Source organism: Primulina tabacum, chromosome 2 (assembly GCF_025594145.1).
Source record: "Primulina tabacum isolate GXHZ01 chromosome 2, ASM2559414v2, whole genome shotgun sequence".
NCBI lineage: Eukaryota > Viridiplantae > Streptophyta > Magnoliopsida > Lamiales > Gesneriaceae > Primulina > Primulina tabacum.
The window spans coordinates 53,990,276-54,006,715 of NC_134551.1; the positions used below are offsets into that span (position 1 = coordinate 53,990,276).

General features: G+C 34.7%; 2 protein-coding genes across 3 annotated transcripts; both read left to right on the forward strand.

Moving 5' to 3' along the window:
- The first annotated feature begins 8,029 nt into the window (after nt 1-8,029).
- On the forward strand, nt 8,030-11,116 carry LOC142537046 (protein NSP-INTERACTING KINASE 1-like). Of its 2 annotated transcripts, XM_075642581.1 has the most exons (11): nt 8,030-8,354; nt 8,440-8,572; nt 8,654-8,725; nt 8,815-8,958; nt 9,052-9,123; nt 9,203-9,262; nt 9,354-9,451; nt 9,533-9,682; nt 9,773-10,114; nt 10,186-10,565; nt 10,645-11,116. In XM_075642581.1, exons 1-11 carry the CDS (start codon nt 8,249-8,251, stop codon nt 10,963-10,965), a joined length of 1,878 nt encoding a protein of 625 aa, XP_075498696.1. In that variant the 5' UTR covers nt 8,030-8,248; the 3' UTR covers nt 10,966-11,116. The 2 variants fall into 2 exon arrangements, with proteins under 2 accessions (XP_075498696.1, XP_075498697.1); XM_075642582.1 differs by lacking the exon at nt 8,030-8,354 and having other exon boundaries at nt 8,513-8,572; nt 8,654-8,731.
- Nucleotides 11,117-14,631: 3,515 nt separating this feature from the next.
- Nucleotides 14,632-16,440, forward strand: LOC142537881 (mediator of RNA polymerase II transcription subunit 18-like). Its single transcript, XM_075643361.1, has 6 exons — nt 14,632-14,686; nt 14,781-14,894; nt 15,068-15,125; nt 15,207-15,563; nt 15,808-15,931; nt 16,076-16,440. The coding sequence occupies exons 1-5, from the start codon at nt 14,632-14,634 to the stop codon at nt 15,908-15,910; spliced, it is 687 nt and encodes a 228-aa protein (XP_075499476.1). The 3' UTR covers nt 15,911-15,931; nt 16,076-16,440.

A 16,440-nucleotide genomic window follows, 5' to 3' on the forward strand; every position in this document is an offset into this window, starting at 1 on the left:
AGTGACATATCAATCTCTGTCAGTACCCATTTTCGTCACGGCCCTAATCAATTGTCACTATTGAGCCATAATTGCCAAAACAAAATGGACAAAAAAAAATGTATTTTTCAGAATAATTAAATGGAGTGAATTCCTCTTTTTAAATTGAATGAGACGCTTCCACGAACAAAACGCAGTGAATGATATCCCACTGAACATTACATGTGACCCATCTTTGTCTACATTTGTTGCGTTACCATCAAATTTGTTAGAATCCACATCGCTACACAATACATACCTATATATTCATTTTATAAATTTTATTAGGACATTATCTAGAAGATAGTATTAAAATTACACGAAATTTTTTCCCATTTTTTGCGGTCTGAATTGCAGTGATCGATCAGTCTTTAGACAATTGAGTAGGTCTCTTGTGAGACGGTCTCACGAATCTTCATCGTAGAGACGGGTCAACTCTACCGACATTCACAATAAAAAGTAATACTCTTAGCATAAAAAGTAATACTTTTAAATGGATGACCCAAATAAGATATTCATCTCGTAAAATACGACTTGTGAGTCAGTCTCACACAAGTTTTTGCCTAGACAATCAGAGAAAACATGCAATGTTTTACTTGGTAATGTAGTTTTCGTGATGGCAAAAATTTAGTTATTTTTTTTTAAACGATGATTCGATATCGTCTCAAATTTGAAACATCACGGGTTATAACTCATCATCATAAACCATCGCCCTGCAAATACATGTCTCTTTAATCATAATATATCCTTTCACAAGAAATCATAATATATAAGATATATTTAATTTAATAGGCTTTGGATTCACAATGGTCCATAGCTTCCACTACCACTCGCTGTGCTGTCTGTGAAGAAGTGGACAGTTATGCCCAGCTCTGTTAGATCCAACACGGCTAGTCACTCGGACTTTTTTGTCATTTTCCCCCGACGAAGCACGTAAGAACCTGTCTGGTCAATTCCCTTCTTTCCATTAGGTTCTCTTTGTTGTTTCGATTTTAATTCTTTTTAAATTATTCTTGTCATATATAAGAAGCACTCTCAAAACGGGGCCATTGCCGGCCGCCCAGCCATTTTCACCGGTATCAAAATTACAAACACAATCTGTTGTAGACATGCAACCCACCATTTGATGGGGAGAGCGCGTTTTAGTGGATTGAAATATTGTTAATTTAACTCACTTGTTTTATTTGTCAAATGATTCGACGAATCTAGTTAACATGTTTTGATTACTCGATCCATGTGGAAATAAAATTTCCACTTGAGTGTCTCGCTAAATCGAACTAGCAGGTAAACCAAACGGACTCTGCTAACTTGGGTTTTCTTGAATCGAACATCGAGTGCTCGTTTAAACACTCGATATCTTTGTTTTGGATTAAAAGCATTGTCTTTGCTCCGAAAAATTTGTAAAATAACTTCGGTCAACTATTTAATTAAAAAAAAATAACGTCTTCATGTGAATTTAAAAAACAAAATACCCCATCTTGGCTCACTGTTTTTATATAGTTTGTTTGGTAATTATAAAATATATTATTTTATTTTATTTAATTTTATCTAGTCACATTTGACCAGTCAACACCTGATACTTAGACTTCATTGATTGGCGCAATAAATTACAGCAGTTATCCAACAGAGTCCATAGAAAACTAATAATTTACATTTTTTAGGAAATTTAATAATTACATCTCACAGCTTATTTTCTCCAACATTATATATATCAATGTTATAAAAAAGGATGACTATGTCTCTTATGAGACAATTTCACGAATTTTTATTTGTAAAACGGGTCAATCCTACCGATATTCACAATAAAAAATAATATTCTTAGCATAAAAAGTAATAATTTTTCATGGATAACTCAAATAATATATCTGTTTCACAAAATATTATCTGTGAGACCGTCTCACACAAGTTTTTGTCAAAAAAGATAGCTATCTACCACCTCCCATAGGTATTTAAATTAATTTTTAAAATATTTATTAATATTATATATGAATATCTTTAAATTAATTTTTTTTAGTATTAAATCATTGTTTGATATAAGTGGACTAATAAAAAATAATATGATTTTTTTTTATTTTCGGATATTAAATCAATGTTAAATTAATTCAATATCATTATATCTTTATCATCTTCGGATTCAAATCATCATCGTGAAGTTTCTTCGCTCTGGACAGTAGATGAAGATAATGTCTAATGTGTTATGTTAGGTCAATAAATTACATTTTTTGTTGGACATTAGTTTAAAACCTATAAAAATTTATCTTTCATTTTTAATTGGATTTTTTATTTTAATTAAAAGATAAAAAAAACTTTAGAAAACCCATAAAATTAAAAATAAAATTCCTTACCGCCTTGAACCGCCTAGGCCGGCCGAATAACCGCCTAGTTATATGATGAAAGACTAATGGAATCTTTAAATAAGATTTTACCAAATAAATTAGTTAGTTAGTTCGAGACTATCAACTTTAATTATATAGTGAGATATGTATACATATAGAATATCTTTTTTTTAAATGATATTTTAATATAATAAAACACATAAATCATTTTTTAAAAAATGATATTTTAATATAATAAAACACTTAAATCATTTCATCTTCTTATATTAATTTCTCATATTTGCTAAAATATTTTTCCGCATTGTATTTTAACCTGATGCGTTAATTAATTTCCTGGCCAATTTTTATCTTGACCTGACTACCATTTTATAAAAAAATCCACTTTTATATATTCCTATTTTATTTTGTCGAAATAAGATTTAAACGACCTTAAGCAGTTGTCCCATATTCTCCATCTTTTTTTAATTATTATTATTATTATTTTGCTAAAACCACAGATTCTCCATTTTTTTAAACTGCATGCATATTTCCATGATTGTATTTTTAAATATTCGATAACTAAAAATCTTAATCAAATCTCGAATATAGAAAACTGAAAAGGGATTAATCCCAACAGTATTTTCGAGTATCTTGAGATGACATTTGGTTGGGTGATTCTCTTGATAAATTATTAATTAACCATAGTTAGTGTTTTTTGCCGACAATTTTAAATTCGAAGTGATGATATCCTCTAATGTAAATTTAAATTTTTTGCGTGATTTCTTCATAATTGTGATCGTTTATCAAATAATATAACACAATGCATGCAATGTCTAAACTAATATTGAATTCGTTTAAATTTGTGAAACTTGAATGAGTAGTCTCTTGTGAGACGATCTCACGAATCTTTATATGTGAGACAGATAAAAATAATACTTTTAACATAAAAAGTAATAATTTTTCATGGATGACCATAATAAGATATCCGTATCACAAAATACGACCCATGAGACCGTGTCACACAAATTTTTGTTAACTTGAATTTTGTTCCGAATTTATGTTTCTTTAAAAACCACCCATAGAGCACATTTTTTTTAAGATATTAACAATAATATATCACGCAACCATACCATTGGTCAAAACAATAAGATTCATAAGACCGTCTCCACAAGAGACATACTCTTTATAATTCTATTGTATCAACCAACACAACCTAAAAGTTTTCTCCTATATAATTGTCGAGACCTCTACTTACTCATCGACTATTAAATGTTTTATACATTTTTAAAATGAAAAAGGAGAAAAAAAAATATTAAAGGTAAAAAGAAAGAAAAAGAGAAGCATGTTTGTCTACATACAATCATAAAGTTCTCACCACGCTATAAAAACGCATGGGCTCAATATACAGTGATTTGAGAAAAGGAGAAGGCGTGGGGGGCTTTCTTTTTTAAAAGTTATTCTCTTGTACAACCAAGGAGATTTTTATAATACAAAAATTTCATTTATCAAAATCTCATGATAAATTCAATATAAAATACGATATAATTGTAGTAAATATGGATGTCGATATATTTATTGTACTTTTAGTATGATTTTTTTAAAAAAATAACAACAATATATTAAATTGGAAGAATCAACTTCTTCGGTCCCCCACTTTGCCCGAATTAAGGTTATTTATTTGAAAAAATCCAATGCCTCGTACCAATTAGATACCTTTTGTAATAGTGAAAGTTTTATCGAATTTTGTCTTTTAGAGGTGTTATGATTATGATCGGTGTTCCTACAAAATTTGACGATTTATTGGATCCCTATTTATGTAGATTGTATGAAATTGTTGTTGGATCTCGGTTTCTCTCGTACCCAACCACATCGAAAGTTTTAAATTTTTATTTTATTTTGACAATCAAAATATTGTTTGAGCACTCGTATGGTTTAAATTAAATAAACATTCATGTGGATTTAGAAAAAATATACTTTTAGTGAACTTTGGTATTAGCGGACGTAGCTCTTGTTGAATATCCCTACGAACTTTCTTCAAATCTCCTAATCCGGTCCACGACTGGAATATTTATTTCCTCTTCTAACTTGCACTAGAAGGCATAGAAAATATTTTTTCGTAGAGATAGAACACACAGAAGAAATCAACCCAATAATTCTTAATTAAGGTGGCCGAAACTTCTTTGATGCAAGAACCAAAACTCTCGAGAGCAGCACCTCTTCTAACTTGCAAGAGCCGAAAGCATATCTTGTGTAGAACAAAACTTTTGGATGCCTTTTAGTAAATAAGGAAAAAATCCTTATTAATTTTTCTTCTATTCTTTTATTTACTTAATTAATCATATTAATTAAGTTTGAAGATTCCAAAAATGCATCTCATACCCAAAAGCTTTCAGATGATGCTTGTCCAATTAAGAATCAAAATCCATATTCCTTTTTTTTGAAGCTTCGGTGATCTCCACAATCAATTAATCAAAGTAACACGTATATTATTAATTTAATTAACTAATTGTTATTTCCTTAATTAATCAAATTAATTAAGTAATGAATCTCAATAGAATCCTTGACTCACGAGAATAGCACACAACAAATCATCCAATATTATTTTCTTTGTGTGCAAGTTTTTAAATCATGGTATCATGAATATTTCCATATTACATAAATCAATACCATATTTTATAAAAAAAACTTAATGAGCTATATTTTAATTCAATTAGAATATAATTTAATTATTAAAGTCTATTTGAACTTTAATAAATTAGCACGATGAGCTTATACTGTTACAAGCTCATGACTAATGCTCTTATTATATTAATCTCATCATAATTCCGATCGACGATCCAATATTATCGATGTGACAAATTCAACTTGTTTGTTATTATGATGCACACTTTAATTTCGAGATCACCAGTAGTCTAAATAAGGAAGATGTACTTTCTTTGACTGTCTTTAGTAGTCAAGCTCTCAAAATTTCTATAAGCTTTATAAACTTTGTTTATAAGCTTATCGATTGATCATATCAAACTTATTTCTTATAAATTCAACTCATTGAATTTATTATCTCAACGGGAACAAGTAAACCAGTGCTTGTGTGACCCTCAATGGTTCAGGGATACAGCTAGCCGTGGGTTCACAATTCTTTGTGATTTAGGACATAATCCTTTATTCGAGCTTACCCTAATTTGCCCCATTCCATGAACCAACATTTGATCATGAGCATGTCAGAAACCATTTTCTGATTAAACTCATCGAATCACGGTAAGAGCGTCTAGTAGCATCGTCCAATGATTCCCGGTATCACTGATAGTGCCTGCAAGAACCAGTCGGTTATGATTAATGTACAGTAAAGTTCCTTTATCTCATATATCCCGATCGAATCTACAACCATTGGTTCATCGAGGCTTGCATAATAATTCGATAACTATGTGATACATATAATAGTGGCATCCCATGTACCATTGGAGAATTCTTTCTCCAACGTACATCTCATACTCTAGGCCAGAGATTCCACGCACTATTATTTCATCAGATCACATAGGATATCCACACCCGTAGGTGAGTAGTGAATCCCTGACTACAATGCACTGACTCCTACATGTGTCGCAACTGCACCCAACCTCGACACCTGATGACTCTCCTGCAGTCGGTAAACGAGTCAAAGCACAACCTAGTATATAGAGCCTCAATTTTGTCCCGGGTCGTAAAGACTAATGGTGCACAATCATAACTACGGAATTATCCTCTCGACGAACGATAACCATTTGAAAAGTTCGAGGGAGGGTAGTTCCATATAATCATCATATGACTACCCATCTGCATGTTTGGAAATCTCTATGCCCTTACCAAAAAACGCGGTATACAACATCACAGATGCTACTCTCGAGCTCAAGCGTTCTTTATCCATGTTTTAGGCGGCTGAATCAACTAGGAATGAATTTAGATTATACAGTGTTTACAAGTGAGTTTCAACATCGAATTACGATTCATTTGTATTAAAGTATAATCAAGGACTTTATCTATGCTGATTGCATGGGTATACAGATAAAGTAAAACAAGACCATAAAAAGTTAAATTATATTAAAATAAAGATTGTTTATTACACTTGAGTCAATAAATTCCCTAGTCAACCGTTGGCTTGCAGGACATCTACTCTAACAATTATCTCAATAATCTAGTGAAATGATTACATTAGTCTCGAGTCATATTGGCAATCATGTGACTCAATTTGGAATTTTTTAATTGCTAAAGAAGCTCTAATGACCACGTCTAAAAAGGGTTGTCACATGCTACTCTTGATCTATATTATTATAGGAGAACAAATATTATATATAAAGATATCTGCAATACATTTATTTTTTTCCGAAAAAAAATCTAATGAGAATACTGTATTTGTGGTTCTATATATTTATTTATATGTAATTTTGGTTATTTTTGTTGTCAAAATTCAATTTTAGTATTTTAATTCGATTTTAATATTTTTCATCTGAAATGTTGATGTGACATTCATATGTTGAAAAATACTAAAATTTGATGATATAGATGATCAAAATCTCAAATAGGTAAAATATTTGCTTTCAAAATATCATAATTTTCAAATGAAAATGTGAGTCAGTCCGTTTCGAGGATGGCTATTTAGAGTGAAAGGGAGACAATCAAGATTGTATCATGCGCATAACAATTGTTTTATAAATCAAGACTGCATGAATTTGGGCAGCAAAACAAGGATTTGCTTTGTCATGTTCTTGGAAACCTTGCTAAATTCTTTTTTTCTGGTCATGGGAAGGTGACCTAAGCCATTTCCTAATCTCTAAGCTGCTTTTATCGAGATTCCCATTGTTCTTTTAAAATATGGATTAATTTTTGTAACTTTATTGGATGGCCAAACACAGGGAATGTTGGATTCCCTCCTGTCCTTCGCCATTATTGAGACAGACAGTGTATATATATATATATATATATATATTGAATTTTCTTTCTTTTTTGAATTATGTAATTTGATATATTTCAAATGTATTTTTATAATTTTATAGAAACAATATCATAAATTTCAATACTTCGCTCATGTGTATATGAGTTTAAGATTTTATCAGTTTATTTGTTAACGATAAACTATAATTTAAAATTTATTGATTTCAAATTTATTCGTCCAAATACAATAATTATTTATTGCATAGAGTTCAGATGGATTCCCACAAGGTTATTGTACTTATTATGCGAGAGCATATATATTTTTCATGTAATCAGATGGCTATTAAAATATTTAACTTATTTCGTGTGGTCAGTACAGTAGTACCTTTCTGTTTTTCTTCTTCTTTGAAAAAACAATTTGAAATCTTGGAGTAAATATGCTAACTTCGGACTTAAACCAATTGGAAAGAGAGAGGAGAAAGAAATTTTTACGAGTCGCGAAATTCTATACGAAATGCACAAAAGAAGTAGATATTTGGTGGGTAGTATGAATTTTCATGAAAACTACATTAAAAATTCAACTATATTTTTTTGAAGAAAAAATTCAATTTTTTAGGGGAGAAGAGAAAGAAAGAGAAAGAGGACTGCCTACGGATCGGTAATAACTAATAAGCGTGATTGTGTATTTTTCTTGGCAAATGGACCGGTTCTCTTTAAAAATTTACCCCCTTGTTTGGTTAAACTCGAGGTAATAAAATATTCTTTTTCTTGACAGGTTTATAACCCGTGAGGCCATGACAGACATGCTGGTTCTTTATACAGCACCAAAGCGTAAAAAAACTTTTCTCGAACTGACAAGCTGAGAAAAAATGAATCGCTGCCATAGAAAACAAGTCCCAGTTCTGATCTACAGATGACTTCATACTACTCAAAAGATAGCCGTTTGAAGCCTTACTCTCAATCGTAATTGTTTTTTATCCTCTTGGAGTTCTTGTTGTATCAATTCATCAATGGGGATGAGTAGAGAGAGAGAAGTGGCATTTTTTGCCTTCATTTATCTATCCGTTTGCAGCTCTTCAATGGGTTTGCTCTCTCCCAAAGGTGTGAACTTTGAAGGTAAAAATGGCTATCAAAATTTACATGTTTGGGGCTTTAAATTGAAAAAGACTTTGTTTTCTCATCTGGGCTGTTATATATTTAGTTCAAGCTTTGATGGGGATAAAATCTGCATTGAGGGATCCCCATGGTGTTCTTGAAAATTGGGATGGGGATGCAGTTGATCCATGTAGTTGGACTATGGTCACTTGTTCTTCTGAAAGTCTTGTTATTGGAATGTAAGCAGTTCTTCTTTTGATTTCTTCAGTTTCTTGAGGATTTAGAATTGATTTTATTAGAAGATTGACTATATCATGCAGAGGGGCTCCAAGTCAGAATTTGTCTGGTACTTTATCTCCAAGTATTGGGAATTTAACAAATCTTCAGATTATGTAAGTGTAAGAGATGATTCTTGAAGGACTATTTTTTGTCACAAGCTCCTGTTTTTCAAAATAAACGTAATGGAATGGGATTTTTGCAGACTTATGCAGAATAATAACATTACAGGACCAATCCCTACCGAACTTGGACGACTCACAAAACTTCAAACACTCGATCTTTCAAGCAACTACTTCGACGGCATCATTCCTCCTCCTTTGGGCCACTTGCAAAGCCTTCAATACATGTGAACTTCATCCACTAAATCACGAATTTGAGATATCGAAATTTCGATATGTTTCCATCCTTGAGTCTCACTAGATTTGTTTCAATGAATCAGGAGGCTCAACAACAACAGTCTATCTGGCGAAATTCCGATGTCACTTGCCAATATGACGCAACTTTCTTTACTGTAATTCTTTTCTCAGTCACACACTTTTGCCACGCAGGGATACAATCCTCTAAAATTCGTCCCATGGTTCTTGTTTCAGGGATTTGTCTTACAATAACTTGAGTGGACCCGTACCCAGATTCCTTTACAAGACATTCAAGTAATTTATTGCCTAAATTAATCTCTTATGTTTTTTGAAATGAAAGTAGATTGTTGAACTTGTGGTGTTTCTGCAATCCCTATTTCTGCAGTATAATTGGGAACCCCTCTATATGTGAGACAGGATCAGAACCACAGTGTAGTGGAATAACATTGATTCCTATGTCTATGTCCTTGAACACCACTCAAAGTATGTTAAGAAATTAAAATTCCGATTCTTGTTTCTTCTTTATGCTATACTTATCCTGATGTTAGTTTCTATTCTTTTAAGCTGCTCTTACTTCGGCAAAATCAAAACATCGGACTCTCGCCCTCGTGTTTGGAACCAGCCTTGGTTTCCTATGTCTGATAATCCTCGGATTCGGGCTTTTTTTTTGGACCAGACATAGGCATATGCAACAAGAATTCTATGATGTTAATGGTCTGAATACTTAACACGATCTTTCTTATTTAAATTCACGTCTCTAGTTCTTTCTTTGAACTGATATTATGTGCCCGCGCAAAATTTCAGACAGACAACATGAGGAAGTTTCACTAGGAAATTTAAGGAGGTTTCAGTTTAGGGAACTGCAAATTGCTACCCACAATTTTAGTAGTAAAAACATTCTGGGGAAAGGTGGATTTGGAAATGTATATAAAGGGTGTCTACAAGATGGAACTGCTGTGGCCGTAAAAAGGCTCAAAGACGGAGGCGCAGCAGGTGGAGAAAGGCAATTTCAGACAGAAGTTGAGATGATTAGCCTAGCAGTTCACCGGAATCTCCTCAAATTGTATGGTTTTTGCATGACGCCAACAGAAAAGCTCCTAGTATACCCTTACATGGCAAATGGAAGCGTTGCTTCGCGTCTCAAAGGTATATTTTCAAATTTATTATAATCCCTTTAGTTTAGACTTTTCTTATTTCGGCAATTTCACCTCAAACAGCGAAACCAGTGTTGGACTGGGCTACAAGAAAGCGGATTGCCTTAGGAGCTTCAAGGGGACTGTTGTATCTCCATGAACAGTGTGATCCAAAGATTATTCACAGAGACGTCAAGGCTGCAAATATACTTCTTGATGGCTATTGCGAGGCAGTGGTGGGAGATTTCGGATTGGCAAAGCTTTTGGATCATCAAGATTCGCATGTCACGACTGCTGTACGTGGCACTGTGGGCCATATAGCCCCCGAGTATCTGTCAACTGGCCAGTCTTCTGAGAAAACAGATGTGTTCGGATTCGGAATCCTTCTTCTTGAACTGATCACAGGACAAAGAGCATTAGAGTTCAGTAAATCGGTCAGTCAGAAAGGAGCGGTTCTTGATTGGGTTAGTAACTTAGTAGACGCATACCTGCCTTGCCCGCTCAAATTCAACAGCATTCATAAGTTCTAACTGTGATTTTCAGGTAAGGAAACTTCATCAAGAAAAGAAACTAAATACACTGGTTGATAAAGACTTGAAGAACAACTACGACAGAATTGAGCTAGAAGAAATGGTTAAAGTGGCTCTCTTGTGCACTCAATATCTACCAGGGCTGAGACCCAAAATGTCTGAAGTGGTTCGTATGCTACAAGGAGATGGACTTGCTGAGAGATGGGAAGCATCTCAGAGACTAGAACCAAACAAGTTTAGAAGGCTGGAGCTCTCCTCGTCTGAACGGTTTTCCGACCTCACCGATGATTCTTCATTGCTTGCTCAAGCTATGGAGCTCTCTGGTCCGAGGTAAGAAAATTTTGCATGGATGAGAAGTTTTCAAGGGCTTCTCAAATGTGAAGTTTTTATACAAGATACGGCTATAAAATCAAAGTTTTTTAGTTCTTTGTTTGTCATAGCGAACATCCAATCTTCAATAGTATATTTTTCAGAGTTGGTGTGATTCTCATGGAGAGGGACATTTTATTTTTATTTTTTAATTATGTGATTGATTAGTAAAAGGCATCTGATAAGAACTTTCAAACTGCGGTAGAGTTAACCTTTTCCTCCTATAATTCAATCCTATCTTCCCAAATCTAATCCAAGATTCATTTGATTTTACTAAATAAAAAAGATATTTCGAAATATTCAACAATTATCATTATCTGATCCACAGATAAGAACAAACAAGAGATTACACTCCATCAAGATTCTAGTTTTTTCACCTCAGTGATATCTCCCCACACAACTCTATAAATCAACGCCTTACACCCATCAATTTCACTGCGCAGTAAATCTTTGAAAGTAACTACACCATAATGGCGGAAAGAACCTCTTCCGTCGTTCTCCTAATTCTACTATGCCTCTCTGCTTTTCTTTCGGGTGGTCTAAGTGCTACTCATGTCACCCACACCGCCGCCGTGAACAACGGCGCCGTTAAGCATGCCGATGAAAACAAGAAATCAAGCGCCGCCGGAAAAGAACTAGACTGTTTCTTTGGCTTACCTCATCTATGGCCTCACCCCCCATTGCCCTCCGGTGATTTCAAATGGCCCCCCCATTTGCCTATCACACTCCCACCCCTACCCGCCGGCGGTTTCAAGTGGCCTCCGCATTTTCCTTTCACCCTTCCCCCGCTACCCGCCGGCGGTTTCCAGTGGCCTCCCCATTTCCCTTTCACCCTCCCGCCGCTACCCGCCGGTGGATTCCATCCACCACACTGGCCCTTCACCCTTCCTCCGCTACCCGCCGGGTTTAAGCCACCACACTGGCCTTTTCCTCTGCCTCCGTTACCCGCCGGCGGATTCAAGCCTCCACACTGGCCTTTCCCTCTGCCCCCGTTGCCCGCCGGAGGATTCAAGCCACCACACTGGCCCTTCACCCTCCCGCCTCTACCCGCCGGATTCAAGCCTCCACACTGGCCTTTCCCTCTGCCCCCGTTGCCCGCCGAAGGATTCAAGCCACCACACTGGCCCTTCACCCTCCCGCCTCTACCCGCCGGATTCATGCCACCACACTGGCCTTTCGTCCACCCTCCATTCCCTGGCCATTTCGGGCCTCATGGTCACGCTGGCGCCGAAGGTGTTGACAAAGATTCCGTCCATGCCCCACCTCACAGGGCTTGATTTTCAATTTTTTTTGTTGTTTATTGTCTTATTTATCTTTTAGGCTGTGGATTTCAGGTGTTTTTAGTTTTTAGTTAGGGATTTGGAAATAAAAGTTCTCCGATATTTCTTACGGCGAATAAAAAAATATTTATATCTTTGCATTCAGTTTTTCTCGGAAACATGCTAACAATAAGTTCGTATACTTTATATAATAAAAATAAGTTATAAAAAAAATAAGTTATAAAATAGAATTGTACAAAAACTCGATGATATCACGGAAGACTAATATCTTCTACTTGATCATTTATAAAAAAAATTATATTATTTTTTACTATATAAAATATAAATAAGATCAACGGGCAAAATCTACTTCTACGCTTGGTATTCCAAATTATGTTATATTTTGTTTAAACAACCTTTGTCTGCAAAATTATTTAAAAATAAATTTATTAAACATTATGCAAGAAGAAATATAATGAATCACATATTTTTTTAAAAAAAAAATCGATAATAATTTATATCTCAAACACTTTTAAATGATTAAAACAATATTTTGATATTTTTTAATTATAAAAATAGACGAATTGAATGTTTTGTATATTATTTATTCTGTTTTCTGCATGCACGAAGTTTAATACATTTACTTTTTAATAATTTTTGCAAACGAGATTTGTTTGAACAAGATGTAGCACGATTTAAAACACCATGTGTAGCGGAAAATTTGGTCCCAGAGTCAACCCCTCATTCAAAAAAAAAAAAAAACCTTACTCAAAATGTTGATGTTTGGCAACATCACATCTGTTTATTATAATAAGTGATATCATGAAAATAAAACAAATATTTTTTTCAAATTTTTAAATGTAGACATTTCAAAATGTTAATGACACACCACTTTAAATTTCTTACTTGACAAATTTGCTCATATTTAATTTTTTCATTATATCACAAGATTTTGATTTTACCTTAAAAACACAAATGTAATATTTCTGCATGTTACCAACTATAATTTTTTTGTTTTAAATTTTTTTCTTCATTTTTTATCATCTATAAATAAAAATATTAAGTAGTATTCTTAAAAGTTAATATTTCACATTTAATTCAAATTTATTAGGAGTATAAAAAAAATGGTCAATTACTTTTACAAACACATAAAAAAAAATGTTGGGATGTACAAGTTAATAATTAATCACTATAATTACTTACGTTTGGATATTTTTTTTAACAATTATTACTTCTGTTATTATTATTATCATTAATTTATTCAATTATTTTTCTCAATTCTACGGGTTTTTTATTTAGATATTAATAAAAAATATAATATTTATTAAAATATAAAAAGAAATAAAAAAACTGTAGGACCGAGCGCTTGCCACTTTACCAAAAGCTATAGCTGGTGGTAATGGTGCAACTCAAATCTTTTAAACCGCACAGCAGCTCAAGCACCACGGTTCGATCGCTCTACCAAGCAGGGACACTTATTGCACCCAACAATCTCCCTCCCAATAATTGCACTCCTTGCAATCAATGAGAATCGAAGCCGTGACCCTGGCTCTGATACCAATTGTAGGACCGAGCGCTTGCCGCTTTACCAAAAGCTATAGCTGGTGGTAATGGTGCAACTCAAATCTTTTAAACTGCACAGCAGCTCAAGCACCACGGTTCGATCGCTCTACCAAGCAGAGACAATTATTGCACCCAACAAAAACTTTTATATTAAATCTAAGGAGCTGGGTTTGTTTCCAGGGTATTTCATTTCAAGCCGGACAATTTTTTTTTAAGAAAATGATTATAAATTTTCCCGTTTCCGGCCACTGACTGAAAAAGCCAAACAGATTTCATTTTCTATTAAAAAAAAACTAAAACTGAAACCCTAATTAAACCCTTTCCCGATAAACTACCTGCCAAACGAACGATTAGTTTATATTAATTGTGGTAAAATAATCACTACTCACCCCCTATTATTATTTATCAAACTCTTAATACACCTTTTTTTTTTTCAATTTTACCTGCTCCTATATCCAAACTCATCACCACTTCCCCGCCGACCGTCGCCGCCGCCATCGCCGGCCGACAACCGACAACTGTCGGCCGACTGACAGCCGAACACTGACAGACCGCCGCCGCCGCCGCCGACCGAACACCTCCGGCCGACCACATCCGCCGCCGCCTCTGCCTCCCCCGACTGCCGGCCGACAACCGCCGGCCTCCACGCCGCCTTCGAAATGGATGGGCAATCATTCTTTTTATCATTCCTCTCTTAATCATTTCATAATTTTATCTTTCAGCCAAACGTAGCCTAAATATGATATTTTTATTACCGATTTGATTAATCATTGTCAATGTGAGCGAGCTCTACTTATGATCTTGTGTAAATGTGGCCCAATTCTGCTTCGTTTTTTTTTCCTTGCAGTCTAGCTAGAATTTTCTGTATACGTTTTTTTTTCGATTTTATCTATACATGTGATGCATCTTATTTTTAACTCAAAATGGGTTTCCCACACTCATCACTTTTGATACTAAGTGTTTACTCTGCAGCATGTTGAGGCTCTGGAGATTCTTCTTCAAGGACTCTGTGGTGTTCATAGAGACCGTTTAAGGACTCATGAATTATGTTTGAAAAGTGTCCCGAACCTTGGTATGGATTCACACTCTTATCTAGTAACAAGGGCTTACCAACTACCACATTAATATTCATTACGTATGATAATGCACTTCTTCTTCTTTTAGCTGGAGGGATTCACGATGCTTTGTTGGTTGGCGCTTATCCCTGTAAATACTCCCATTAGATTTGTTCTTGATTTCTTTTAGGTTTGGTATCCTCAGAAATACGACTTTTATGTGATCTCGAGCGGTCAGAGCCAACATGGTAAGAAGAGGGGTGATGCTGCATTTCTTTTAATTATTTAATGTGTAAAGGTGATTTCTGAAATATTATATCATGTCTTAAGACCGTGCGACACATCGGTGGTGCGATGAAAGGTCCTGGTGCTGAGCAAATCTCGGTGTTGGTAAGGAATATGGTAAAGAGCAAAGTAAGCAAAAATGCTCTTCCCTTATTTTATTCACTTGGCTACAAGTTAGACCGCGAGCTTCTGAGAGTAGGATGTACCTTCCATTTCCATAAAGGTGCTCAGATAACAGTTGCCGTCTCTTCAATCAATAAAATGCTCAAACTTCATGCTACCAATGAGGCAGTGCCTCTTACGCCAGGAATACAGATAGTCGAAGTGACAGCCCCTGCACCATCTGAGAATTACACCGAAGTTGCCACTGTTGTATCATCTTTCTGTGAATATCTTGCACCGTAAGTGCACATGCATAAGTGTATTATCAGTTATGTTGATTTTTTTCTATTGTCTCTTATTATTTGAAGTCCCGGCATTGGATGTGAGTCATGTTTCTTCGATGTTGCTCACTGCTTGACACATGTCTTGAATATGGTAGTGTCTTCTTCTGTCGTACGATCTTCCTTGAAATATGAGCTTCTATGTTTTACCAATCATATTAACATAAAAAATCTGTAAAATCTGTTTCTGTTTCTGTTTCAGGCTGCTTCATCTTTCAAAACCTGGTGGCATGACTGGAGATGTACCTACTGCAGCAGCAGCTGCTGCGTCTCTGATGTCTGACGGTGGAGGCACAACTATTTAACAGCGCTTTAAGAGTCGGGAGGTATTACTGACCTCAAAGTGTAGATTAACTGTGTGTAGCTCAAATTTCAAATTTGTCTGTTGTGTGTTATGTGAAAGGAGTCCTGCAATTTCTTGTTGTTTGTCTAATGGTTTCATCGATTTTTTTCTTGTGAAATCTTGGTAGGCGAAGCTGTTGAATACTGACTGAAGGTGCAGGTTCATTTATTCTGGGCAATTATATGAACAATGTAATCTGGGGCTTCATATCTTAGAATATCTGATACAATAGTTGCAGCAGGTGTGTAGTGAGTTGAATACATTTCTGTAGAGTCCACTTGCTCATTTGGTGAAGAATATAGCTTGATTGACTTAACCAAGTTAGCCATTTTTTCAATTTTTTAGAATTGTGTGTTTCTAATTGATGCGATTTAAATGTGTACGAGTCTCTTTTATATTAAAATTTATTCCGTGGTATTTCCATGGGTTTCCTATTTGAGAAAGTCCTGAAATGGCATATATTGGCTTGAAACATCTTGTTAGTGGAGCCTA